The 27555-nt window shown below is 50.9% G+C and overlaps 1 protein-coding gene across 6 annotated transcripts; it reads right to left on the minus strand.

Annotated features, from left to right (window-relative positions):
• Positions 1–64: 64 nt before the first annotated feature.
• On the minus strand, positions 65–27519 carry LOC122382269 (SCY1-like protein 2). Of its 6 annotated transcripts, none has more exons than XM_043367379.1 (14): positions 27422–27519; positions 8878–9031; positions 8485–8689; positions 8155–8299; positions 7737–7886; positions 7246–7461; positions 6722–6838; positions 6445–6587; positions 5238–5397; positions 4732–4968; positions 3332–3464; positions 2755–2974; positions 2318–2399; positions 65–1901 (listed from the first exon to the last, which is right to left on the minus strand). In XM_043367379.1, exons 2-14 carry the CDS (start codon positions 9002–9004, stop codon positions 1161–1163), a joined length of 2676 nt encoding a protein of 891 aa, XP_043223314.1. In that variant the 5' UTR covers positions 9005–9031; positions 27422–27519; the 3' UTR covers positions 65–1160. The 6 variants fall into 6 exon arrangements, with proteins under 6 accessions (XP_043223314.1, XP_043223319.1, XP_043223313.1 ...); XM_043367384.1 differs by lacking the exon at positions 27422–27519 and adding an exon at positions 27193–27214 and having other exon boundaries at positions 8878–9085; XM_043367378.1 differs by lacking the exon at positions 27422–27519 and adding an exon at positions 9364–9379.
• Between the last annotated feature and the right edge of the window lie 36 nt (positions 27520–27555).

Below are 27555 nucleotides of genomic sequence, written 5' to 3' on the forward strand. Positions count from 1 at the left end.
TTCAATATAGACGGCAATGAATCTTAGTTAGCAGTCGTACATACCTCGCTCTTACATGCGTAGCGACACGTTGATGTATGTATTTGATACGTTATTAACTCATTAAAATTCACAAATGAAATAGAACATCGGAACATTTCGCTGCGAAAGCAGTACACGTATAAATGCTTTCGCGGTTTAACAGTTTTCTTGTATGCTCCGGATACATGGAATACTGTGTCAAAGAAACAAGAAAACCGATGGACGGTTTAAAACATGTCAATTAACTAGATTGCACAGCGAACGCTATAGATATTCGTTATATCCGTTAATCTAGATGTTACTGGGACTTGGTGGGACCGAAACGCGTAGATAAGTCAGCATATTCATAAATTGATCTCGTCTTTATCAAATATCAATAAACACAATAAACGTTATAAGTACACAACATTAAAACAATGCGACAATGCCCCCACCGTTCGATTTTGATAAACAGCAGCGAGACAACTAGCACAGCACACACACGGAATGTTTGGTTCATCCGGTCCGAGAGACCAGCGGCCGCGCCTCTCCGCTGCCCAGCCTCCCAAAGAGCACGCCACCACGGTGATAGGGAATAAACATCACAACGCGGCTCCACAACAACGCAACGAAAGCCCCGGCGGCGCGCGCCACAATAAATAACACGGCACACCCGTCCACGGTCATAGTATAGATAAACGCACACCGATCTGATATTACAGGCACATGTAAAACAACCGTCCGAGTAGACTATGATTCCCTCCGTAGCTCTGTCGCACGGCTGGCTGTTGCCGTGGTAAACCCTGACGCCGTTGTGCGCTGACTAACCTGGGTCACGGTGGCCGGTGTCGCCGGCGGCTGAACCAGACGCTGACAAGACCCCACTGGTTCACTGTACCACCCTGACTCGGCAAACCCCACGCACTGACTCTCGTTGCCGGCAGGTCGCAAGCGGCTGACGCTACCGCCCTGACTCGGCGTAGCCCACGCGCACACCAGGGACCCGGCCACGGCACAGGTCTCGTCCTGTCTCGGCCAGTGTGGTGACGGACCACAGGGCCACTCCAGCTGGGAACGACGTAGGCATCACGGGCTGTCCTTTTAGCTAAAGTTGGTATCACGGGTTATCCTAGCTGAGAAGATCTCTATCGCCGACTACCTCAGCTGAGTAAATCGCTGATTTCGCTGGATGACAGCTGTTTGGAGGCGGGCTGCTGACCATACTGCGGCGTCAGTCCCGACTGCTGACCATATTGCGGCCTCAGTCCCGCCTGCTGACCGAACTGAGGACCCAGTCCCATCTGTTGACTGTTATACTGGGGCGTCAGGCCGGCCGACGGTACCGGCTGCGACCAGCCGGTGGCGCTCGGTGCCGGCATCAGTGCCGGGCGGCCGAACCCGGGAGCGCCGATCATCGGCCCGCCCATACCGAACTGCTGCTGCTGCTGGAAACCTGCCGACTGGAAGCCGGACTGCTGCTGGAAGCCCTGCTGCTGGAACATGGGCTGCTGCTGCGGCTGCTGAGACTGGAAGGCTCCGCCGCCGGGCCGGTAGTTGGGAGCGGCCGACGGGAAGGCGGCGGGAGGCGCCGCCGGCCGCGCCATCATGTTGAGGTTGCTGCTGATGAGGGAGTCGGTGAGGTCACGCGGCGGCCGCCGGCCGGCGCTGCCGCTGCTGCTGTTGGCGCTGCTGGTGGTGGTGGGACTGGTGAGCGCCGGCTGGCTGCTGAGCCGCGCAGCCGCCTCCTGCTGCCGCGCGCGCCGCTGCTTCTCCTCCAGGGAGAGGGACGCGCCGCCGCCGGCCGGGCTCGAGCCGTTGGCCAGCGGGCCGGAGGGCGAGCGGGCTGGGATCGGGGCCGGCGCCGGGGACGGGTCTCCTCCGATACCGAGCTCGCCGAACATCTGGGGGCGGGGGAGAGGGTTCAGTTAGTGACACACCGGGTCAGAGCGGTCGGTAAGAAACACATCAGTCGGCAAACCAGTGGCAGTCACTTGAAAACCAAAAGCGGGAAAGAAAGATGAAAGTACCCCCTTTTTAATGGAAACGTGAGACTGCCATAGCCCATAAACGATACCATGGCGATACACAATAATTCAAAAAAGCAAAAATCAGCGCCGATTGAAGCCGACAATGTGCACGAACGAACGCCAGGCCTTTTAACACTATCCAGCTATTGTCCGAACACGGTATCCGCGGCGCCCGGTAATTCCGGTAGCGTGTCTGTTGTAAGATGGGACGACTGCCCAGTCCGGTAACGTGTCTGCTCTGAGATCTGACGCCCGGCAATTCCGTTGGCGTGTCTGCCCTGAGCTCTGACCTTGTCGATATCGGAGGTGGGTCCGGGAGCGCCCACCAGCTGTCCAGGCGGCGGCTGAGCCAGCGAGGCGTTCAGCGCTTTCCTGTAACACGAACACACGGAACGGGACGTCAGCGATGGGAACAAGTCGGACAGAGGCATCAGCGGCGGCCGGACAGCCTACGCAGACTGGGAGACTATTGCTAACAAGGCGGGGAAACTTCGGGAAATCGGTAGTCTATTTAAGTTGGCAAAAACATTCGTGCATCAGTTTCCACCTAAAATTTAACATAAAGTCTGTAAATAAACGATTTTACACCGTATCTAGAATACAATTATCTTGCCCAGTCTTAAATCAAGCAAAGCATATAAAAATTGCATTGGTTACGAGAACGGGTGGCCCTACAATCTGCGCTCGTCGTTGCCGGCTACCATCCACGCGGCGCGGTCCGACTCACTGTTGTTCGTCCTTCATGGCGTTGAGCTGCGTGAGCTTGTCGCGGTGCTCGGTCTCCACCCTGGCCAGCAGGTCCTTGACGAGCGTCATAACGGCGTCAAACTGCGCCACGGCCAGCCCGTTCTCGATGGCCAGCGGCAGCAGGAACGGCAGCACCTTGGTCGCCATCACCTCCTTGGTCATGCCGAGCTTGTCGCTGCTCAGTGTCACCTTGTAGATGCCTGGCGGTGTCGAGGGAGGGTCCGAGAGCGTCAGAGAACGCCATATTATCAGTCAGCTTCATCAATGTCTGTAACGCATCACCGAGAGTCGCAGTCGACACACAATGCATTCAGTGACTTAGACTTCAAAATAGTTGAACCTCGACTTCATGGTATAGCTAAATTATTAGATTAATGGGAAAACATCACAAATCTGAGTTCTGACCAGGGAGTCGGCGGCGGCGCCTTATACACAACTGAGAACGGACGTTTATCAGACTTGATGGCCCGTGTTTCAGTTCAGTCTCCAGGTACTGTCAGTGTGCTAGGTAAGTGTCCCGCACAGAGCACTGGTGCCGCCGGTTCGTCGTTACTCACCGATGACGGCCATGATGACTGCCGGCTCTCGGGTGGGGACCTGCGGCAGCAGCGGCAGCACCTCATCCAGCACCAGCCACCGGTCCAGGTGGGGCAGCAGCTTCCCCAGACAGACCAGACAGCCCACCCGCGTCTGTAGGAGAAACGGACACAACGGTACTCAGACAGCAGCTTCCCCAGGCACACCAGACAGACGACCCGCGTCTGAAAGACACACAGACAGACACACTCAGACAGACAGAAAGCCGTGTGCCTAAAGACAGACACACGGACACACACCGGCTTTCAGACAGCAGCTTTCCCAGACAAACCAGACAGCCGACCCGCGTCTATAGGAGAAACAGACAACGGTACCCAGACAGCAGATTCCCCAGACAGAACAGACAGCTGCCGTCCCGCGTCTGTAAGCCAGCGTCAAACACACACCGGTACTCGGACAGTTTCCGGTGCTCACAGACAAGACGACGCTTCTAAATATGCCAATTGACAGCGGTACACACTGTAGTACATACACGGGGACATAGTCATGTATACCCTACACTTCTCACAGCAGTACACAGGGCGGTACCAGATACACTACACTTCTCAGAGCGGTACACAGGGCGGTACCCACGGTGGCACGCAATACAAGACGGTCGTGAGGCTCAGCACATGACCGTCGCCGCGCGTCGCGGCCACTCACCGCAGGGGCGGCGCTGACCTATTGAAAGTAGGTAGGCACTTGGTAGGTAAGGCAGAAAAGCTGAATACGGAATAGGTAAAAGGGGGAGGGGGAGACAGCCTTATTGCTTAGTCGGGATGCGTCAAGCAGCGACAGCAGCGTCATCTACAAAAACCATCAACTTAACTAGACCTTACACGTCTGCCGCCAGAGGCAAACTAGTCTCTCAGTAGGAGTCTAGTTCGTTCAATATAATTTTTAAGGAACAATAGAATAACACAACAAGCATAACAACGCTACGTACGCTGAACCTATGATAAAAATTGATAAAGTGAAAAGTGCTTTATTTTACGATAAATGGACATATCAAAAAGTTAGGTTTGAGAGTTAGAAGGTAGCACCTAGTCGATGTGCCGACCATCTAGACCTTTTCTACCAAAAGGCTCAATAGCCTCAGCATGGCAATAGTCGATAATCTAGTAGGACGAGGTAGGCACAACTTAGGCAAAGGTTTTCGTCAATGTTCTTATAGTACGATCTTTATGTGACGTTTTTTGAAAAGTTTAGGAAATTCTCTGTCGTTTCAACGCATTTTGAAAAACGAGAAACAAAAGATTTTTAACAAAAGCAATCAAGCAAACAAAAGCCACGATATAGGGATGATTTAGACGCAGGGGAGACGGCAATTGACGTAGGCACTGCCTACCTTGCCTATATGGGAGAACCGCCCCTGACTCACCGACAGGTATCCGGTGCTGAGGCAGAGCTGTTTGACGCGCGGCAGCAGCGCGTTCTTCATGCTCGGGTAGTCGACCAGCGCGCCCACCTTGGGGATCACGCTCAGGCAGAGCTCCTGGATCTGCTGCGTGTTGGACTCGAGCGCCCGGTACATGAGCGGTAGGACGTGCGCGCGCACCGCGTCGGCCGGCGTCTTACTGAGCAGCAGCTCCAGACGCTGCATGAAAATCAACAGGATCTGCCGGCAAACAGGGCAGGTTTAGTCAAGCGCGGGTACACAGGTTACACATGTACCAGGATCAGCTCAGTCCCGAGCGGTTACCGCGGCTGCCGTCAGCTATACCTACGCTGTAAATCGATGCAGCTGTGTGCACATCGCCAAGTACGTTTGGCATGAACAACATACCCGTAAGCGAAATCTTCAGTCACACCCAGTCGCTGAGTTACCGGAAATACAATGGTCAGGAGGGACACAGCGGTGGTTAGCCGACTGTCGGTGTCTCTCACTTGCACTGGCTCCTGGAGTTTCATGACGGGCGCGATCAGCGGCATGATGTGCTCCACGTACTCCTCCTTGCTGGAGTTTTCGGCAATCAGCATTGTGTTGGGCAGCACGAACGGAATCATCGCCGGGTTTACAAACTCCTTGGCCAGACTCGGTAACACGCTGAAACACAAAATATACTTATTATTTAGGCGGTAAAACGATTCAGCAATCAAATTAACGATAGTTTGCTGGTGCTCCGTGACATCGCCTCATGTTGCATGCCCGGTAATGGCGAATTAATTATTAATTCGCTGGCTGCAAAATGATTTTCAAAAGAGCAGCCTCGTCCTAGTACCACAGCGTGGCTTATTACGGAGCGAGCGAAGCGAGCGTAGTCTTTCCTTAGATTAACGGAAATTTCTGAGTATGAGCGGCCGGCCGGCCGGCCGGCCGTGGTCACGCTTTTGCGAGGCTTATATCTCAGCAACCACTTGACCGATTTACACGCGGCAATTTTTATAGGGTAGCTTCAGTCCTTCTACCAAGTATTGGACTATTCCCGATGCATGTGGGTGACCCCTTATGCACGTGCCACGTGCAAAACGAAGAGGTGTCCGTTTTGTAATTGTTGCAATATCTCGGTAACTACTTGGCCGATTGCGCTGAAAGTTGGCATGTAGGTAGGCACCCACTAGGCACTGCATATCCATGTGCCAGAGTTGGGGCGCTGCTGCACGTGCGCACGTGCAGGGGTCGTTTCCAGATCTCGAGAACGGCTGGACCGATTGCGCTCAAATTTGGTACACAGTTAGGGACCGGTTAGTAGGGTGCCGTGCGCAAGTCAGTTGGGACCCATTTTGCACGTGCGCACGTGCAGGGTGCCGCTTCCAGATCTCGAGAACGGCTGGGCCGATTGTGCCCAAATTTGGCACATCGCTAGAGACCGGTTAGTAGGGTGCCGTGCACAAGTCAGTTGGAGGTACCCCCTCGCAATTTCGCACGTGCAAGGCCCACCCTCTCGCTCGCTCCGTTAGTCGCCCCAAAAGGCGTTATACTGGTTTTCGTAATTTCGGCACAAGTCTCTGTCAGCCAACAGAAAAATTCGAATCTTTGAGAATCATTTAGACAACTTGACGTGAAGAAAATAAGAACTGCACGAACAGGACTCGTTGACATCTAAGAGATAGATGTGCCTGATATTCGAATCAAAAGCCGAGTTTTACTTGCCGATAGAGACAAACTCGATGTGGTAGCTTTGGTATAATTTGCGGTAGTCCCTTGTAGAACTGCGACTTCTGAAGGTTGTCCCATTGGAACAGCGAGTCCAGGTAGTTGAGGGTTTTCACACCCACGTCGTCAAAGTAATTAATCTGTAGAAGGAAAACAACGCATTCGTATAAAACATTACAAGCAAATACGGCTACTGACTTCAATGGTTCAACGACGGTAACAGTCATAAGTCTAGACTGGCCGCTCTCCGGTATTTCTCTCCGCAGCTGCTCACCTTGGCGAACTGGTGGGCGTCGGGCCTCAGGTCGGGCGCCACGTTCAGCATCAGCTTCACCGTCTCCCGCAGCTCGGCCGGCACCGGCTCCAACCGGCTGGGCGGCAGCCGCTTCAGCTGAGGTAAGAACACGCAGTCAGTTACCACCTAATCCACTGCCGGCTGGGCGGCAGCCGCTTCAGCTGAGGTAAGAACACGCAGTCAGTTACCACCGAATAAACTGCCGGCTGGGCGGCAGCCGCTTCAGCTGAGGCAAAAACACGCTGTCAGTTACCACCGAATAAACTGCCGGCTGGGCGGCAGCCGCTTCAGCTGAGGCAAAAACACGCAGTCAGTTACCACCGAATCCACTGCCGGCTGGGCGGCAGCCGCTTCAGCTGAGGTAAGAACACGCAGTCAGCTCATGGAACAGCCTTCATGCAGTGTTTCAATAACACACACACAATGACGGTAAAATGAATTATGAGGCGCGGACATTTTATAAAAGATAATCGGTGGCGGATCACGGAATCCTACCATCTCACCTCGTTCATGGCCTTCTTGTAGGCGTACCAGTCGGCGGCGCAGTTGAACACGGTGCCGCCGCGCGTGAACACGGCGTAGACGAGCGCCGCCAGGCTGTACATGTCCGAGTAGGGCGTGTGAGCCAGGCAGAGCGCCGCCTCCGGGCACATGAAGTCGAGCGCCGGCTGCGCCAGCGGATGCACGTCCGGGTCGTACTCGGCCACCGGCCACGACGGCTGCCGGCGGCGGCGAGGGGGGGGGGGGGGCACTGCCGTCAGCGCGGGACTGGCCGTTTACCGGCCGTCAGGCGCCGGTAATCGAATATTTATCGCCCTAGCTGTCCACCAGACGGTGGACATACATACTGTCCACCAGGTCCAGACTAGATCGTCCGCTGTGTAGTATCTGCCGCCCTAAGTCCACCGTACAGCGCCCGCCGCTCGAAGCCCTCTATAATAGCACGGAACAAAAATGAGAAGCCCTCCATCCCCCATTGTCAGTGGCCGCTCACCGGTTGGTCCGCTGACGCCTTGTTGGCCTGGCAGAACTCGAAGCCGGCCAGCTTCCAGGCGCCGGACTTGTTGATGACGACCGAGTCCGGACAGACGTTACGATGCAGCATCTTCACGTCTGAGTGCAGGAACTCGAGCGCCTGGCCCAGCTGAAAGAATGAGCGGAGGGAGGCCGTCAGGGGAGCCGACACAGCTCGGGTGGAGGGAGCAGAGAGCGCCGACGTCAAACACGAGTAGAGACACGCAATTACACCTGGATAGGAGACGCGTTACATCAGCTTCAATTCCCATTTCGTGTTCGGCAAAGTGAGCGTTCCGGTCGCTCCAACCAACCGCCCACAGGCAGAGTCGGTCAGGATCAGGGTCGGTTTCCCGGGCTCCCGATCCGTAGCGGTGCCGGCGCCCGCAGCGTCTCACCTGCAGCAGGCCGTACTTGATCTCCACCTGGTGCAGCTGGTGGTCCCGCAGCGCCGCCGGCACCGGGGACGGCGCGTTCTCCAGCTGACCGAGCACGTTCGACAGACTGGCAAACACCGGCTCCGTGGCGAACGCCAGGCTCTCCCTGAAACAGAGTACAGGCATGACTGGTGTGGTACATGAAACAATCTGCACAAACAGGCAATTAAAGTATCACGGCAAAAAGACCTCAGGTCAAAAAGCTGGCTTTCTTGTGCGCTCATGGTTATAGAAGGGAAATATCAGCTACGGGGTGAGTTCCTGATGACCACCTTGGCGCACCACACTAACCTTGACTCCTCCATGGCATGTTGGACCGTGAGAATGCGTGGGTGGCGGAGCCGGGTAAGCTGGCTGACCCCCTGCCGCAGGATGTCCAGCATCATTTCTCTGTCTCTGCGACCCCACTGCTCCAGCAGATGCTTCTCCAGCAAAAACACAGAGGCCTCCTCACGAGTTGACTTTTTGACTGCCGAGTACACCTTCCACAGCAGGCCTGGCAGAGAGATGGCACAGCTGGCATCAACAGGCTCCAGACTATCAGACACATTTTCTTGTGTAGATAGATGCAAATTGTTAAGCATGAAATCAGTCCCTAATATCAGATGAGGAGCACATCAAGATCTAACTTTGAACTCAGTAATCCTTACTCTAGTCCATAGCATAAGAATGCCTCCTGCTCACCTGGACCGGCACTGGCAATGTGCTCCTTGACCTCATACTCTCTTGTCACTGGATTACCAGGCAAGGCACCTGATACCTGTGTCACTGCCTGTGCCACTGTTGACTGCAGCTTCTTCAGCATTTCCATGATGTGCCAGCAACTGGTATACTGATACTGTAACCAATTTATGGGTCAATACTCAATCACTTGGTGAACAATCAAATGATCCTATAAGACACATTTGAGGAGAAATGGGTATTAGTAAAGAAGACATCACACAAAGGTTTTCCAACCAAGGAGAGGCACTACCAGGAGGTGCTTTTTTCTAACAAAACTTAAACAAACCTAACCTTGACCTGACTAGGCTGACCTGACCTAACCTACAACCTAGTCCTACAAGCCTACAACTTACAACCTAAAATCCTACAAATCTACCCCACAGCCTACAAACCTATAGCGCCTCTCCTCAGTTGGAAAACCCTCATGTAATGTCTGCTCTGCTCTACTAATGCCGAAGTGACCGGCTGCATATTTACGTCTGGACAACGAGTTGCGTTGGAGAGGCCGGAAATAGTGGCGATTTCAGGACCGCAAGAATGGACACGTTCATAAAGTTGGCTTCAAATTCGGATTCGGATTCCAGCACCACATTCGTGGAAAAAATGACAAAAACGGACCCCTCAGAATCGATTTAAATTAACAGGATAGATAGACCAGGACACGCTTATTACGAAAATAAATCACCTAGGCTTGGCACCCCCTAAGAACTGAGGAATCTTAGGTCAAAGTTCAAGGTCATTCTCGGCGGACCCTTTGGATTCTCGTAAAAATTGGTACAACTATAGTCCATGAAGAGCTGATTTCAAAAATATCAGTTTCTTACTTTGGCAAGCAGCACGAACTGATATATAGTAGGTCAAAGGTCAGAATCAAGGTCACGTATGTGTAATACAGGAAGTGGAAGTGACCACGTGGCCAGGTGAGAAAGGAGGACCCCTTAGATTTCAATAATTTTTTGCTCAATAATGCAACCAATGTTGGAGATGCTACTGCTGGTTTTTCTTGTTTTGGCAAGGTCAAACTACGGAGAAATGACGGGTCAAAGGTCAAGGTCATTTTTAGCGGACCCTTTCGATTCACATATAAATTTTTATCCCAATACAATTTTTAATGCTGGTTATTATTCTGCGTATTGTTAGGCTTGGCAGGTCTTAAATTATTTTAAAATATTTAAATAATTTAACCTTTAATTCACCTATCCCAACATGGCTACCGTGCGAGCACCTATCAAAACCTTGATGAAAATAACAAACCGAAAATCTGAGAAACGCGATTTGACCTTGGACGTGCCCCGTGCCAGTGCACTGGCCTTAGGGGTGCTGAAGAACTTGATTTGGTAGGTATAGTGTGTTTTGGTGTGGGTTATTGTAATTTTAATGTATTGCACATTGCCTAATTTGCGACACAACTTACAAAATTGAAATAGCAGTCGTAAGTAGTGTCATTGTCGCAAGTTGACCTTGCCTTGGGGTATACCGAATAGGTCACAGGTCATTCGGGTCATTGCCTCGAAATTTACGTGGTACGTGTAAAATTGTTTGAACTTGAGATCCTGAAAATTTTGTTGCAATCGGTTGATGCTAATGCAAGTTATAGAGCTTGAACTGACAGGTCGTCTATGAGGCCTCCATCCATGCCAGCGAGGCAGCAAGAGTGTTGAAAATGGTCCATAATATGCTATTTCACATTTATTGGGGTATTCAGGAATTGGAAGTAGCCTAACACCATTCCAGCAACTACTGGCGAATCCAGAAAGGCGGTGTTGGACGTTGCAAGGGTCATACCCCAAAATTCTCCCGATTCCAAAAACGTGTCCCAGATGACCCCCATGACCTCCAATGAGCTCTGCGATGACCCCAAGTTGACCTTTTTGACCTGACGTGTCCCAGATGACCTCCGTGACCTCCAGTTTAGCTCTGATAACTCTAAGCTGACCTCTGTGACCTGGCATGTCCCAGATGACCTCCATTTGAGCTCTGTGATGACCCCAACTTGACTTCTGGGACCTCACGTGTCCCATATGACCTCTGTAACCTCTAAGTGATCTCTCTGATGACCCTAAGCTGAACTCTGTGACCTGACATGTCCCAGAAGACCCCCAGTTGAGCTCTGTGATGACCATAAGTTGACCTCTGTGACCTGACGTGCCCCCAAGTTGCCCTTTGTGACCGACGTGTCTCAGCTGCACCAGTGGTCTCCAATTGAGCTCTGTGATGACCCCAAGTTGACATCTGTGACCTGACGTGTCTCATATGACCTCTGTAACCTCTATGTGACCTCTATGATGATCCCAAGTTGACCTCTGTGAGCTTATGTGTCCCAGATGACCCCCATGATCTCCATCAGAGCTCTGTGATGACCCCAAGTTGACCTCTGTGACTTGACGTGTCCCATATGACCTCTGTGACCTCAAGTGACCTCTCTGATGACTCCAAGCTGATCTCTGTGACCTGACATGTCCCAGATGACCTCCAATTGAGCTCTCTGATAACCTCAAGCTGACCTCTGTGACCTGACATGTCCCATATGACCTCTGTGACCTCTAAGTGACCTCCCTCATGACCCCAAGTTGACCTGTGTGACATGACATGTCCCATATGACCTCTGCGACCTCTAAGTGATCTCTCTGATTACCCCAAGCTGACCTCTGTGACCTGACGTGTCCAAGATGACCCCCATGACCTTCAATCGAGCTCTGTGATGACCCAGGTTGACCTCTGTGACTTGACATGTCCCAGATGACCTCCGTAACCTCCAATTGGGCTCTTTGATGACCCCAAGCTGACCTCTGTGACCTGACGTGTCCCAGATGACCCTCAATTGAGCTCTGTGATGACCCCAAGTTGACCTCTGTGACTTGACGTGTCCCATATGACCTCTGTGACATCAAGTGACCTCTCTGATGACTCCAAGCTGATCTCTGTGACCTGACATGTCCCAGATGACCTCCAATTGAGCTCTCTGATAACCCCAAGCTGACCTCTGTGACCTGACATGTCCCATATGACCTCTGTGACCTCTAAGTGACCTCCCTCATGACCCCAAGTTGACCTGTATGACCTGACGTGTCCCAGATGACCTCCGTGACCTCCAGTTGAGCTCTGATGACTCCAAGCTGACCTCTGTGAACTGATATGTCCCAGATGACCTCCAATTGAGCTCACTGATGACCCCCAAGTTGATCTCTGTGACCTGACGTGTCCCATATGACCTCTGCGACCTCTAAGTGACCTCTCTGATGACCTTAAGCTGACCTCTGTGACCTGACGTGTCCCAGATGACCTCCGTGACCTCCAATTGAGCTCTGATGACTCCAAGCTGACCTCTGTGACCTGATATGTCCCAGATGACCTCCAATTGAGCTCTTTGATGATCCTAAGCTCAGCTGACCTCTGTGACCTGACGTGTCCCAGATGACCCTCAGTTGAGCTCTGTGATGACCCCAAGTTGACCTCTGTGACTTGACGTGTCCCATATGACCTCTGGGACATCAAGTGACCTCTCTGATGACTCCAAGCTGATCTCTGTGACCTGACATGTCCCAGATGACCTCCAATTGAGCTCTCTGATAACCCCAAGCTGACCTCTGTGACCTGACATGTCCCATATTACCTCTGTGACCTATAAGTGGCCTCCCTCATGACCCCAAGTTGACCTGTATGACCTGACGTGTCCCAGATGACCTCCGTGACCTCCAATTGAGCTCTGATGACTCCAAGCTGACCTCTGTGACCTGATATGTCCCAGATGACCTCCAATTGAGCTCTTTGATGATCCTAAGCTCAGCTGACCTCTGTGACCTGACGTGTCCCAGATGACCCTCAGTTGAGCTCTGTGATGACCCCAAGTTGACCTCTGTGACTTGACGTGTCCCATATGACCTCTGGGACATCAAGTGACCTCTCTGATGACTCCAAGCTGATCTCTGTGACCTGACATGTCCCAGATGACCTCCAATTGAGCTCTCTGATAACCCCAAGCTGACCTCTGTGACCTGACATGTCCCATATTACCTCTGTGACCTATAAGTGACCTCCCTCATGACCCCAAGTTGACCTGTATGACCTGACGTGTCCCAGATGACCTCCGTGACCTCCAATTGAGCTCTGATGACTCCAAGCTGACCTCTGTGACCTGATATGTCCCAGATGACCTCCAATTGAGCTCACTGATGACCCCCAAGTTGACCTCTGTGACCTGACGTGTCCCATATGACCTCTGCGACCTCTAAGTGATCTCTCTGATGACCTTAAGCTGACCTCTGTGACCTGACGTGTCCCAGATGACCTCCGTGACCTCCAATTGAGCTCTGATGACTCCAAGCTGACCTCTGTGACCTGATATGTCCCAGATGACCTCCAATTGAGCTCTTTGATGATCCTAAGCTGACCTGACCTCTGTGACCTGACGTGTCCCAAATGACCCTCAGTTGAGCTCTGTGATGACCCCAAGTTGACCTCTGTGACTTGACATGTCCCATATTACCTCTGTGACCTATAAGTGACCTCCCTCATGACCCCAAGTTGACCTGTATGACCTGACGTGTCCCAGATGACCTCCGTGACCTCCAATTGAGCTCTGATGACTCCAAGCTGACCTCTGTGACCTGATATGTCCCAGATGACCTCCAATTGAGCTCACTGATGACCCCCAAGTTGACCTCTGTGACCTGACGTGTCCCATATGACCTCTGCGACCTCTAAGTGATCTCTCTGATGACCTTAAGCTGACCTCTGTGACCTGACGTGTCCCAGATGACATCCGTGACCTCCAATTGAGCTCTGATGACTCCAAGCTTATCTCTGTGACCTGATATGTCCCAGATGACCTCCAATTGAGTTCACTGATGACCCCCAAGTTGATCTCTGTGACCTGACGTGTCCCATATGACCTCTGCGACCTCTAAGTGACCTCTCTGATGACCTTAAGCTGACCTCTGTGACCTGACGTGTCCCAGATGACCTCCGTGACCTCCAATTGAGCTCTGATGACTCCAAGCTGACCTCTGTGACCTGATATGTCCCAGATGACCTCCAATTGAGCTCTTTGATGATCCTAAGCTGACCTCTGTGACCTGACGTGTCCCAGATGACCCTCAGTTGAGCTATGTGATGACCCCAAGTTGATCTCTGTGACTTGACGTGTCCCATATGACCTCTGTGACATCAAGTGACCTCTCTGATGACTCCAAGCTGATCTCTGTGACCTGACATGTCCCAGATGACCTCCAATTGAGCTCTCTGATAACCCCAAGCTGACCTCTGTGACCTGACATGTCCCATATTACCTCTGTGACCTATAAGTGACCTCCCTCATGACCCCAAGTTGACCTGTATGACCTAACGTGTCCCAGATGACCTCCGTGACCTCCAATTGAGCTCTGATGACTCCAAGCTGATCTCTGTGACCTGATATGTCCCAGATGACCTCCAATTGAGTTCACTGATGACCCCTCAAGTTGATCTATGACCTGCCGTGTCCCATATGACCTCTGCGACCTCTAAGTGACCTCTCTGATGACCTTAAGCTGACCTCTGTGACCTGACGTGTCCCAGATGACCTCTGTGACCTCAAGTGACCTCTCTGATGACTCCAAGCTGATCTCTGTGACCTGACATGTCCCAGATGACCTCCAATTGAGGTATCTGATAACCCCAAGCTGACCTCTGTGACCTGACATGTCCCATATGACCTCTGTGACCTCTAAGTGACCTCCCTCATGACCCAAAGTTGACCTGTGTGACCTGTCGTGTCCCATATGACCTCTGCGACCTCTAAGTGATCTCTCTGATTACCCCAAGCTGACCTCTGTGACCTGACGTGTCCCAGAAGACCCCCAATTGAGCGCTGTGATGACCATAAGTTGACCTCTGTGACCTGACGTGCCCCCATGTTGCCCTTTGTAACCGACGTGTCTCAGATGACCCCCATGACCTTCAATCGAGCTCTATGATGACCCCAACTTGACATCTGTGACCTGACGTGTCCCATATGACCTCTGTAGCCTCTACGTGACCTCTCTGATGACCCCTAAGCTGACCTCTGTGAGCTGACGTGTCCCAGATGACCCCCATGATCTCCAACAGAGCTCTGTGATGACCCCAAGTTGACCTCTGTTACCTGACGTGTCGCTGAAGACCTCCGTGACCTTTATTTGAGCTCTGATGACTCCGAGCTGACCTCTGTGACCTGACATGTCCCAGATGAACTCCAATTGAGCTCTCTGCTAACCCCAAGTTGACCTCTGTGACCTGACGTGTCTCAGATGACCCTGAATTGAGCTCTGTGAAGACCCTAAGTTGACCTCTGTGACCTGACGTGCCCCCAAGTTGCCCTTTGTGACTTACGTGTCTCAGATTGCCTCCGTGGTCTCCAATATAGTTCTGTGATGACCCCAAGTTGACCTGTGTGACTTGGCGTGTCCCATATGACCTCTGTGACCTCTAAGTGACCTCTCTGATGACTCCAAGTTGACCTTTGTGACCTGACGTGTCCCAGATGACCCCCATGTCTCTCTCTCTCTGTCTCTCTCTCTCTCTCTCTCTCTCTCTCTCTCTCTCTCTCTCTCTCTCTCTCTCTCTCTCTCTCTTTCTCTCTCTCTCTCTCTCTCTCTCTCTCTCTCTCTCTCTCTCTCTCTCTCTCTCTCTCTCTCTCTCTCTCTCTCTCTCTCTCTCTCTCTCTCTCCCTCTCTCTCTCTCTCTCTCCCTCTCTCTCTCTCTTTCTCTTCACGTGCCGGTGTCGCGGATCCTATAGGCAAATTTTGTACATACCAGTGTTGATCCCAAGTCTCTGACCGGACATGTATTTTTCCTTCCCTTAGGATGCCGGCGGCGGCGACGACAGTGCGCCGGCGCACATCTCTATGGAGGTGGACACGGCGACCCGTGGGCGACCGCCGCTGCCGCGGTTTGCTACAGGTGGCCATGGCCACTAATCTGTTGGAGGAGGCGCCCCCGGCACAGGTCCCAACCGCCGGAGACGCGGCAGAGACCGGGCAGTGGGCTGGCTTCCAGTAGCGATACGACGCGGTCGTGACAGCGTCTCAGTGCACAGGAGCTGCGGCTGTGGACGATTGTTGAGAGACGGCGCGGGGCACCGATAGAAGCTTGTCTGCTAGAGATCAAATCCTGTCTGCTGGTGGTATATAATGCCGCGTAGCCCCGTGTCCGTGATGATCTTTTAAGGCCGAGCTAGCTACACTAAGCGTGACCGTCCAGGAAACTAGAAAGCACCCACGTGTACTGCGTGTTCGTGCTCACTGGATTCCCTTGATACCCGTAGTTACGTGACCCGCCGACAGGTGGGACCGGTGGCGTTCGCCCTGCCCGCCACCGGCAGTGCGTGCTCGCTTTCGGCAGAGCTCGGAGCTCCCTGTGCGTGGCCCAGTCGCCGGTATTTGAGGCGGTTCGGGTCTCCGCATGTGCTTTGAGCGGTGCGGAGATGGAGGAGGCTATCCGCGAGTTGGCGGAAAAAGTGAGTGCCATCGAGGCATCAGTGCGCGTCATTGACGCTCGTGTGAGTGAGCCCAACGCCGGTCGTCGGCACGTGGCTCCAACGGCTCTCAGTGCAGCCGAGGCTGCTGAGCCCAGTGAGAAGCAGGAGCAGCCGAGTTTCGGCGCGTCAGCAGATCTGCAGGCTGACTTTCGAGCGATTCGGGACAGCCTGAGCAAGGTCAAGCTCCCTCAGGACTTGGTGGTTGGTGACTCCCGAGCCGGAATCGGCAAGGCTGATCTAGCGCGCTTCCAGGTCATCCAGAAGTGCGCCCGTTTCCAGGAAACCGCCTTGAAGATACTGTCTTCGGCGCAGGTAGCTGATCCAGTGATTGACCAGCTCACAACCGTGACGTTGGCTCAGCTCAGGTTCCTACAAGAGGAGTACACTCATCTGATTGTCTCCAACCAGTTCGACGACTCTACGGCGCAGCTGTTCAAAACGCTGCAACACAACCCGGCGACCTTCACGCCTGGAGCAGTGGAAAATCTCCAGCGCGCCGTGGCCATTGCCGGGGCGCGGCAGCATTCTCGTCAGGTCAGCCAAGTTCCTGACCGTGGTCGCTGGCGAGGTCCAGCACCGCAGGGCCAACGGTTATACGGCGGCGCGGTGTCGTCTGATTGGCGGAGCCGCGGTCGTCCCGGCCTGCCGCCGTCACGTGACCTGCCGAGGTCGAGTCAGTCTGGTGGGGCGGGGGCCGGAGCTGCGGACTGATAGTGAGAGTGGACATGGTGCTGCGGCCGGAGGCCTGGGCGGGGATCGGTGCGTCTGATACAGTACTTAACTGGGTGACGGAGGGCGTGCCCATCCCCCTCGTGCGTGAACCCGAGCGTAGAGTGTTCACCAATCCAGTGTTTAGTGGTGCAGAGAAAACGTTTTTGGACCAAGAAATCAGTGCGCTGGAAGAGAGGGGTATTATTCGGCGGGTTCGCGACATGCCCCATTGTGTATCGCCGCTGAAGGTAGTACCCAAGAGTGGCGGCAAGTTCAGACTGATATGCGACCTCAGGTACGTGAACTCGCATTGTGACACGCCAAAATTTTCTTCTGAGGGTATTGATGTGCTGCCGGAGATAGTGCGCGGTGGTGAGCAGGCTGTCACCGTAGACCTGAAGGATGGTTTTTATCATTTTCCGATCAGGGCTGAGTTCCGAACGTATTTAGGGTTTCAGTTTGGCGGTTTTTGGTGGGTGTGGTGCTGTCTACCGTTTGGCTTGCAATGTTCGCCGTTTTTCTTCCACAAATGTATTCGTGTTGTCGTCGAGTATTTGCGTGGTCCTACTCACTCTCTATCCCTGATGGCATATGTGGATGATTTTTATCTTTGCTCGTCAAAAACACGAATTCAGGAGGACATGCGCGTACTGTTGGATACCCTCAAGGCACTGGGGCTTACGGTTAATTTTAATAAGTCCTGTCTCACGCCGTCAGATTCAGTTACGTATTTAGGGTTTGACGTTCACTGTGCGTCTGCGTCTCGACCGCCTTTGATAACAGTTCCGAAGGCTAAAATCCGCAAGCTAAAACAGGACATTTCGAGGTCACTGAAACGTTCTAACGTGTCAGCTAGGGTGCTGGCTCGAATGGCCGGTCGTTGCGTTAGTATGCTCGCCGCGGTGTTCCCCGCAAAGTTGAAACTTCGCAATGTGTACCGACTTTTGAATTCCAGGTCGTCTTGGGGGTCGCTGCTGACGTGGTCCCCCGGAGCCAGGGACGATCTGTCGTGGTGGGTGTCCTCTCTGGACAGCTGGAACGGCCGGCTGCTGGTGCCGCCAGCTGCTTGCGATCTGCAGCTCGCCACCGACGCCTCGGGCTCCGGCTGGGGAGCCGTTCTCTCGGCGCACAGTTGTCAGCTGGCGTCCGGGTTCTGGGACTGTCGGGTGAGTGGCGAGTCTGTCAACTATCGAGAGCTGCTCGCGGTATATTTGGCACTCCTTTCATTCCGTTCAGCGTTAGTTGGGAAAACAGTGGAGATTCTGTCTGACAATGTTGCTACTGTGGCGCACATTAATAATTTTGGATCTTCCAATATTCGCTTGGATAGTGTCGCCCAAGATATATGGGCATTTGCGTTACAGAATGGCATGTCGCTTGTCGCGCATCATATAGCGGGTGTTTCAAACACAGGTCCAGCCGTTTAGCAGAAACGGCTTTTACGATTATCCATATTTTCCTTGAGCTACCGTATGCCCACGCAAGCGTGATAACGAGCGAGTACCATGCCGATAATACGATATGTATGAACAAGAATATCTTGTGATTGAAATTGCACAGCCATGCACTACCGAAGTTCATCGCTGAAATTGCATCTAGACCTGTGTAATTTCTTACTAACAGTAAGAAGCTCGACAGTAGTTTCGGTAGCAGACAGTATGTAGACTACTTGTGTCTTGTAGACAGTAGAGCTCGTCTTGACGGCGAAATGTCATTGTCCAATTTTTCACTGTCCGGCGACCGCGGGATGACATTAACACTGTATGTCACGCCGTGCACATTATGAGCTGACCTTTCCGTGACCTCTCACTGGTAGCCCGCTACATAGCGCCATGAGGGGTCGTTGTGTCTGTCGTTAGGCGTCCCGGCCGGTCCGCCGGTCTCCGGCTGTCTGGGTGACGAGCGGCGTCTGTAGCGACCCCGCTCAGGACGCACCAGCCGCTGGCTCTCCAGCAGACGGCGCACGACCTGGGTGTTGCCTGCTGCCATTATCCATTATCCATTAGCAATCCACATGTGCCTTTGTCTGTTTTCGTTGTGAATAAATGTTTGCCTTGACAAGCGAGCTGAAACATCTTTCAATCGCCCAGTGTCATTCGATGCAATACCCGATCACATGCCGTCGAAAAGGTTATCTCACTCCACGCTGGGGCTCCAAGATTTTCGCGCCTGATGGGGGAGGGGCTGAACCGTGAACCCCCCAGTGAAGGGGCTGAACAGCCCCCCCATTCCCTCGATTTCAACTCAGCTCCTTGACTAGATACGTGTGTTGGTACTTGGTAGTATTAGAACGAGTATTAGAACTCTACCTGAGACGAGGCCACTTGAAGCACCTGGTGCCCTCACCCTGCTGACCTTGAAAGACACGAGCCTAAACTTTTAGTGTAGCACATATGCATGCTAAGGCGTGCCAAAGAACGGCGGCGCTACCGTCTGATCGCTTTCAAAATGACCTCACTCTATTTCTCGTCAAAAACTGTAGCTTCATCACCAGGGTTCTATATTTACTTTGAAACTGAACATGCCCAGCGCTGGCACACACGCGGAGCGGCTTCACATGCGTATACACTCGGTCATCACATGTGGGCATTACACGAGGCCCGGCCGAACAGAACTTGGTGCCGCTAGCGGCCTGGTAGTGCACGGTCAGGCACGGCTCGAAGCCGACGCCACTGACGACGGCGAAGCGCTCCATGTCCTTGACTAGCTGTGCGGGACCGATGCGGTCCACGAAGCGGAAAGGTCCGCCAGTGAGTGGCGGGAAGCCGAGACCCAACACGCCGGCTTCGAGGTCGCCACGTCGAGACCTGTCAAAATGCGGTGCACTTAAGGCCTACAACTGAGGCAACCACAATCACGAGTCAGGAGTTAGGTTAATGGTGGCAATACGATTCATATAAATAGATTAAGGTAGATAAATCAGGCTATGAACTGAATTATTCGAGTCACATCCACCTTCTCAGCTAGCAATGTGAATCTCTCACCGATGTCGGGCTCGTCTTCCATAGCCTGTTCGGTGAGCCCCAGAAGCCGGGCGCCATCCACAGAGCGGGCGACGAACGCGTCGGCGTACTGGGCCAGACCGAGAGAGCGCAGCCAGCCGCCCACCGGAACGCAGCTCCATTCAGAGACCTGACAAAGAACGGAACGGTCACTCTACCTGTACCATAACATTGCAATATTTTCACTGTCCACGTAGCCATCGGGAGTCGGTGTGCCGAACCCTACCTGCGTGGTAGCAGCGCGAAGCGGAGCGCTGGGCATCGGGTGCACCACGACCGGCGCCGGCACTCCCACCGGCCACAGCATCACGGCTCAGTCTTAACAGCCTAATATCAGCAAACATCCGTCTCTAGAAAACCAGCAGCACGTGACGTACCGCTAGTAGCCCTGTAGTGCTCGCAGCAGCGTCAAGCTCTCCTGGCGCCAAAAGCGCAGACGGCGTCACGTGGCTCCCGCAGCTGCCATCCAACACCAGGGGGCAGGCGCCGTCCAGGGCCACCGCCAGCTGCTGCAGCTGGGTCAGCAGCTCGGCCTCCCGGCACGGCCGGCGCAGGGTCGGAGGACGAAGCGACAGCGCGCCGTCAGTTAGAGGTGACAGCCGGGTCAGCGCCGGCCGGTCCTCGGGCGGCAGCTCGCGGCGCACGGTCTCCTCGGCGGCACAGAGCTCAACTGAGGGTCATCTGGGACACGTCAGGTCACAGAGGTCAGCTTAGGATCATCAAAGAACTCAATTGGAGGTCATCTGGGACATATCAGGTCACAGAGGTCAGCTTGGAGTCATCAGAGCTCAATTGGAGGTCACGGAGGTCATCTGGGACACGTCAGGTAACAGAGGTCAGCTTAAGGTCATCAGAGAGGTCACTTAGAGGTCGCAAAGGTCATATGGGACACGTCAGGTCACAGAGATCAACTTGGGGGTCATCAGTGAACTCAATTGGAGGTCATCTGGGACATATCAGGTCACAGAGATCAGCTTTGAGTCATCAGAGCTCAATTGGAGGTCACGGAGGTCATCTGGGACACGTCAGGTCACACAGGTCAACTTGGGGTCATGAGGGAGGTTACTTAAAGGTCACAGAGGTCATATGGGACATGTCAGGTTATAGAGGTCAGCTTGGGGTTATCAGAGAGCTCAATTGGAGGTCATCTGGGACATGTCAGGTCACAGAGATCAGCTTGGAGTCATCAGAGAGGTCACTTGATGTCACAGAGGTCATATGGGACACGTCAAGTCACAGAGGTCAACTTGGGGTCATCACAGAGCTCAACTGAGGGTCATTTGGGTGACGTCAGGTCACAGAGGTCAGCTTAGGATCATCAAAGAGCTCAATTGGAGGTCATCTGGGACATATCAGGTCACAGAGGTCAGCTTGGAGTCATCAGAGCTCAATTGGAGGTCACGGAGGTCATCTGGGACACGTCAGGTCACAGAGGTCAGCTTAAGGTCATCAGAGAGGTCACTTAGAGGTCGCAGAGGTCATATGGGACACGTCAGGTCACAGAGGTCAACTTGGGGGTCATCAGTGAGCTCAATTGGAGGTCATCTGGGATATATCAGGTCACAGAGGTCAGCTTGGAGTCATCAGAGCTCAATTGGAGGTCACGGAGGTCATCTGGGACACGTCAGGTCATACAGGTCAACTTGGGGTCATGAGGGAGGTCACTTAGAGGTCACAGAGGTCATATGGGACATGTCAGGTCACAGAGGTCAGCTTGGGGTTATCAGAGAGCTCAATTGGAGGTCATCTGGGACATGTCAGGTCACAGAGATCAGCTTGGAGTCATCAGAGAGGTCACTTGATGTCACAGAGGTCATATGGGACACGTCAAGTCACAGAGGTCGACTTGGGGTCATCACAGAGCTCAATTGAGGGTCATCTGGGACACGTCAGGTCACAGAGGTCAGCTTGGGGTCATCAAAGAGCCCAATTGGAGGTTACAGAGGTCATCTGGGACATGTCAAGTCACAGAGGTCAACCTGGATCATCACAGAGCTCGATTGAAGGTCATGGGGGTCATCTTGGACACGTCAGGTCACAGAGGTCAGCTTGGGGTAATCAGAGAGATCACTTAGAGGTCGCAGAGGTCATATGGGACATGTCATGTCACACAGGTCAACTTGGGGTCATGAGGGAGGTCACTTAGAGGTCACAGAGGTCATATGGGACATGTCAGGTCACAGAGGTCAGCTTGGGGTTATCAGAGACCTCAATTGGAGGTCATCTGGGACATGTCAGGTCACAGAGATCAGCTTGGAGTCATCAGAGAGGTCACTTGAGGTCACAGAGGTCATATGGGACACATCAAGTCACAGAGGTCAACTTGGGGTCATCACAGAGCTCTGATGGAGATCATGGGGGTCATCTGGGACACATCAGCTCACAGAGGTCAACTTGGGATCATCATAGAGGTCACATAGAGGTTACAGAGGTCATATGAGACACGTCAGGTCACAGATGTCAACTTGGGGTCATCACAGTGCTCAATTGGAGACCACTGACGCAGCTGAGACACGTCGGTCACAAAGGGCAACTTGGGGGCACGTCAGGTCACAGAGGTCAACTTATGGTCATCACAGAGCTCAACTGGGGGTCTTCTGGGACATGTCAGGTCACAGAGTTCAGCTTAGGGTCATCAGAGAGATCACTTAGAGGTTACAGAGGTCATATGGGACACGTGAGGTCCCAGAAGTCAAGTTGGGGTCATCACAGAGCTCAAATGGAGGTCATCTGGGACATGCCAGGTCACAGAGGTCAGCTTAGAGTTATCAGAGCTAAACTGGAGGTCACGGAGGTCATCTGGGACACGTCAGGTCAAAAAGGTCAACTTGGGGTCATCGCAGAGCTCATTGGAGGTCATGGGGGTCATCTGGGACACGTTTTTGGAATCGGGTGAATTTTGGGGGATGACCCTTGCAACGTCCAACACCGCCTTTCTGGATTCGCCAGTAGTTGCTGGAATGGTGTTAGGCTACTTCCAATTCCTGAATGCCCCAATAAATGTGAAATAGCATATTATGGACCATTTTCAACACTCTTGCTGCCTCGCTGGCATGGATGGAGGCCTCATAGACGACCTGTCAGTTCAAGCTCTATAACTTGCATTAGCATCAACGGATTGCAACAAAATTTTCAGGATTTCAAGTTCAAACAATTTTACACGTACCACGTAAATTTCGAGGCAATGACCCGAATGACCTGTGACCTATTCGGTATACCCCAAGGCAAGGTCAACTTGCGACACTGACACTACTTACGACTGCTATTTCAATTTTGTAAGTTGTGTCGCAAATCAGGCAACATACAATACATTAAAATTACAATAACCCACACCAAAACACACTATACCTACCAAATCAAGTTCTTCAGCACCCCTAAGGCCAGTGCACTGGCACGGGGCACGCGGGACACGTCCAAGGTCAAATCGCGTTTCTCAGATTTTCGGTTTGTTATTTTCATCAAGGTTTTGATAGGTGCTCGCACGGTAGCCATGTTGGGATAGGTGAATTAAAGGTTAAATTATTTAAATATTTTAAAATAATTTAAGACCTGCCAAGCCTAACAATACGCAGAATAATAACCAGCATTAAAAATTGTATTGGGATAAAAATTTATATGTGAATCGAAAGGGTCCGCTAAAAATGACCTTGACCTTTGACTCGTCATTTCTCCGTAGTTTGACCTTGCCAAAACAAGAAAAACCAGCAGTAGCATCTCCAACATTGGTTGCATTATTGAGCAAAAAATTATTGAAATCTAAGGGGTCCTCCTTTCTCACCTGGCCACGTGGTCACTTCCACTTCCTGTATTACACATACGTGACCTTGATTCTGACCTTTGACCTACTATATATCAGTTCGTGCTGCTTGCCAAAGTAAGAAACTGATATTTTTGAAATCAGCTCTTCATGGACTATAGTTGTACCAATTTTTACGAGAATCCAAAGGGTCCGCCGAGAATGACCTTGAACTTTGACCTAAGATTCCTCAGTTCTTAGGGGGTGCCAAGCCTAGGTGATTTATTTTCGTAATAAGCATGTCCTGGTCTATCTATCCTGTTAATTTAAATTGATTCTGAGGGGTCCGTTTTTGTCATTTTTTCCACGAATGTGGTGCTGGAATCCGAATCCGAATTTGAAGCCAACTTTATGAACGTAGAATGGACCGCCATTGGAATGATTCTTTTTGAAACCGTGCACTGTTTTCGGCCGGAATTTAATAGTTACTACAAAATATTTTGTAATTACGTTTCCACCGAGAATGAATGCTATCAGGGCTAAATTTTTACTACTTTTGCATTTTGTCAAGAAGCATATAGTGCTGTTATATTGCAGTTTTTGCGCGTTTGTTACAAAATATGAAGCGAATAAGCGTCAGTGTTATTCATCAGTGCCAAAAGTTAAAGGGACCCTCCCACCTTCAAAAAAGTTAATGAATTGGCATGAAAGTGATGTCGCTCGGTTCAGAAAGAGCAAAAACGAATATCTACCAAATTTCATCGAAAAATATTCACCGGTTTTCAAGGTATTAGACTTTTACTTTTGTTTACTTTTTGGGATCTCCGCTGTTCCTAGCGACTTTATTTGAAAGTGCGGCATTTGTTGCGCGCAAAGCAGCATATACCACCGCGTGCTACAAAACGTTTTAGTCAAACATTTAAAACTCGTTAGATATCTGCGATGACGTCACACATTCAGAGGGGTATTCCTAAGCATTAGCCCCTCTGAATCAAGATGCTGCAATTTTGAAATTCAATATTTCCGATTTAAGGCATTTCTCGATGTTGTGAGTGCCGAAACCGGTAATTGTGAGCCAGGGACCCCATTTTGGCTATCTCAACTCAAATCTAATGTTAAGGTGGGAGGGTCCCTTTAACTTGATGGGAAGCTATGCTAATTGCTCTTGTCCATCCACTAGAAGTTATTAAATATTTTGCTTTGTGTATTCCAAAAGGAGTGGGAACTATTTTATTTGTGCCTTCATGTCAGAATTGAAGGTGGATCATTAAATTTTGATTTTCAAGGCAGTTTACAAACAAGCATTTGGTCTTTCTCGGATATACCTAAGCAGTGGCTAAGAAGAAAAGGTTGATCAATCCTGAAGTTCAGTCATCGTACCTCAACTTGGCAGCAAGATCCCCAAGGACAGAGGTTATATTGTATACCTGTCCTGTAAATCAAAGCATTTTTGTGCCTGCAAAGGCTTAAGCTATTTGTGGTGTGTTCGGAGCGAGGCCATATGGCCGTTTTTGTTGTATGTTTATGTGGAGATTGAATATAACTGTGACCCTTTGCTTGTTTGTATACTTACTATGGTCAAATAGGGAACAGCACATTCACATAACATACTCACCTAGCACCTAACTCATAGCTGTACCCTGCAGGATCTGTACTTGTTCATGTCTCGAGCAAAGCACTAAAGTAGCTTTGTAATCATTTCCCACATTTTCTGAGCATCTAACATGACATACAGCAGTGCAGAGCAGCTTCAGAGAAGAAACACTTTAAATGCACAGACTCACACCAGCCACCCAATGAGCCAGTTCCTCAGTTGACTGTTTCCCTGGATGCAGCTTGGCAAGGTGAGCTAACTATAGGCAACTTGAAGGTTAGCAGGTAAGACTGAGTTAGGGTGAGTACCTACCTATAATAACTGGGTGCTTCTGCTATGCAGGTCTTGGGTAAGGCTGCAAATATGTGTGATGATTGAGGTTAGGTCAGCTGTCAGGTTATTCAGGTATGCTCATTGCTCAGGTCACATTTTTATGGACACTTGGCAAATTAAAAAACTAGCATAACCTAATCTAAGCTAACCCGACTAAACCTACACAACTGCTGACTATAGGAACTAAGCACCTACCTACTTGTGCCTATATCTCATACCATGTCAAAACTCAAAGTAGAGTTCCTTGGTGGAACATTACCCTCAGTACTTTTTATCCCAGCCCTGTGAAGAAAACTAATACTTCTAAGCTCTGAGTCACTGCTGGCCATCCACAGGAAGAAACGCTGAGACTGAGAGCTTTGCCATTGTATATTGGACCAACAATCATGAATCACTATCATGAATGACTATGAACACATCATATGATCACATCGCTGCATGGATTGTCACATTGACAATTTTATAACAATCCTTTTTTCAAGAAATACAGTAATGATTAACATCAAAATCAACATTAAGTGGATTTGGTGATCCAAGCTTTCTCCTCCAGTTGCAGTAGCAATGGAATGATCGCATGTTTCATTTGCCAGACACTGAGTACCTGATGCACATTACAATCTGCACAGCATCTAAGCATAGTACAGCTGCCAAAGTCCATTCATTCTAGATTTTTAACTTGATAGTTAGCACTAATTTATCTTGCTGTTGTAAGTTATCATTCAATATTCATACCAATACATCAATATGCACTCATCAGTCAACATTTTCTGGCATGATCCTGCTCAGCGTGCTCTTCAGTATTGCTCCAGGATCTGCAATATTGTAGCTTGTTTTCGGCCAATAAGCTCTTTTAATTTTACTTTTTTTGCTGATATATGAGCCCGATCAACTAGTTGCGTTTATCAACCAAAATTTAATAACTTCAAGTTCAACTTGATATTGATATTGCTCAGGAGTCAGGACCTCTATCAGCCTCCTGGATACTTCGGATTGTTTTCAGTCACATGCTTCTTAAATATGATATAAGTCAATCTTAATGGATCCAAAACATCCAACAAAACGACGTAGGTACAAGAGTACGGAAACCACCAGATAAACTTAAAAAGCGCCTTGGAACAGAGCCAAGTGGTCCTCCATTTGCTTGTTTACAATGATTGTAGTGCTGATGTATTTTTAGGACTCTGAAGGTCGGCTTATAAAAAATGAAACGTTTTTACAAAAGTTGTAAGGCAAGTAATATTTATCGAAAAGAACTAAAATATTCAAAAGCCAAACACTATGAAATACATGAATCGGAACGAAAAAGTAACCCGAAAATCCAGCCTAATCACCGGCTCCTAAAACTGCAACAAAACCAGCACTTTTCCCCGCAACTCGTTGTCCAGACGTAAATATGCCCACATACATGCACAGCTTGATGATCAAGAAAATATCAGAAACTTTAGAATTATTAGGGGAAGAATCGTTAGGAAATCATAAGGAAAAATTAAATAAAAACCCAGCCCCTCACAATTTAAATTTGAATAGGTATGACCACACCCATGACCCAACTTGACCTTATGCAAAATATCCTAATTCCTAAGGACATAAAAATCAAATGTGATTTGGAATATAGATGATGAATGGCCACTACCTGTAATGACAATCTTCAGACAGAGTAGATCACGATGCCAGCTTTTTTTAGTGTCGATTTAGCTCCAATTTAACACAATGCAATAATTTTTTATCTCTAATTTTCTGTCCACATAAAGCATTATGTGAAGAAAAC

The sequence above is a fragment of the Amphibalanus amphitrite genome, unplaced genomic scaffold (genome assembly GCF_019059575.1).
Source record: "Amphibalanus amphitrite isolate SeventyFive unplaced genomic scaffold, NRLGWU_Aamphi_draft 000136F_arrow, whole genome shotgun sequence".
NCBI lineage: Eukaryota > Metazoa > Arthropoda > Thecostraca > Balanomorpha > Balanidae > Amphibalanus > Amphibalanus amphitrite.

Excerpts from the sequence above, each read along its gene's own strand:
- LOC122382269 (XM_043367379.1), bottom strand. The coding sequence starts at position 9,004 with ATGGAAATGCTGAAGAAGCTGCAGTCAACAGTGGCACAGGCAGTGACA. Across the intron at positions 7,462-7,736 it reads AGGCGTCAGCGGACCAACCG|CCGTCGTGGCCGGTGGCCGA; the intron begins GTGAGCGGCCAC and ends CGCCGCCGGCAG. Across the intron at positions 3,465-4,731 it reads TCAGCACCGGATACCTGTCG|ACGCGGGTGGGCTGTCTGGT; the intron begins GTGAGTCAGGGG and ends TTTCTCCTACAG.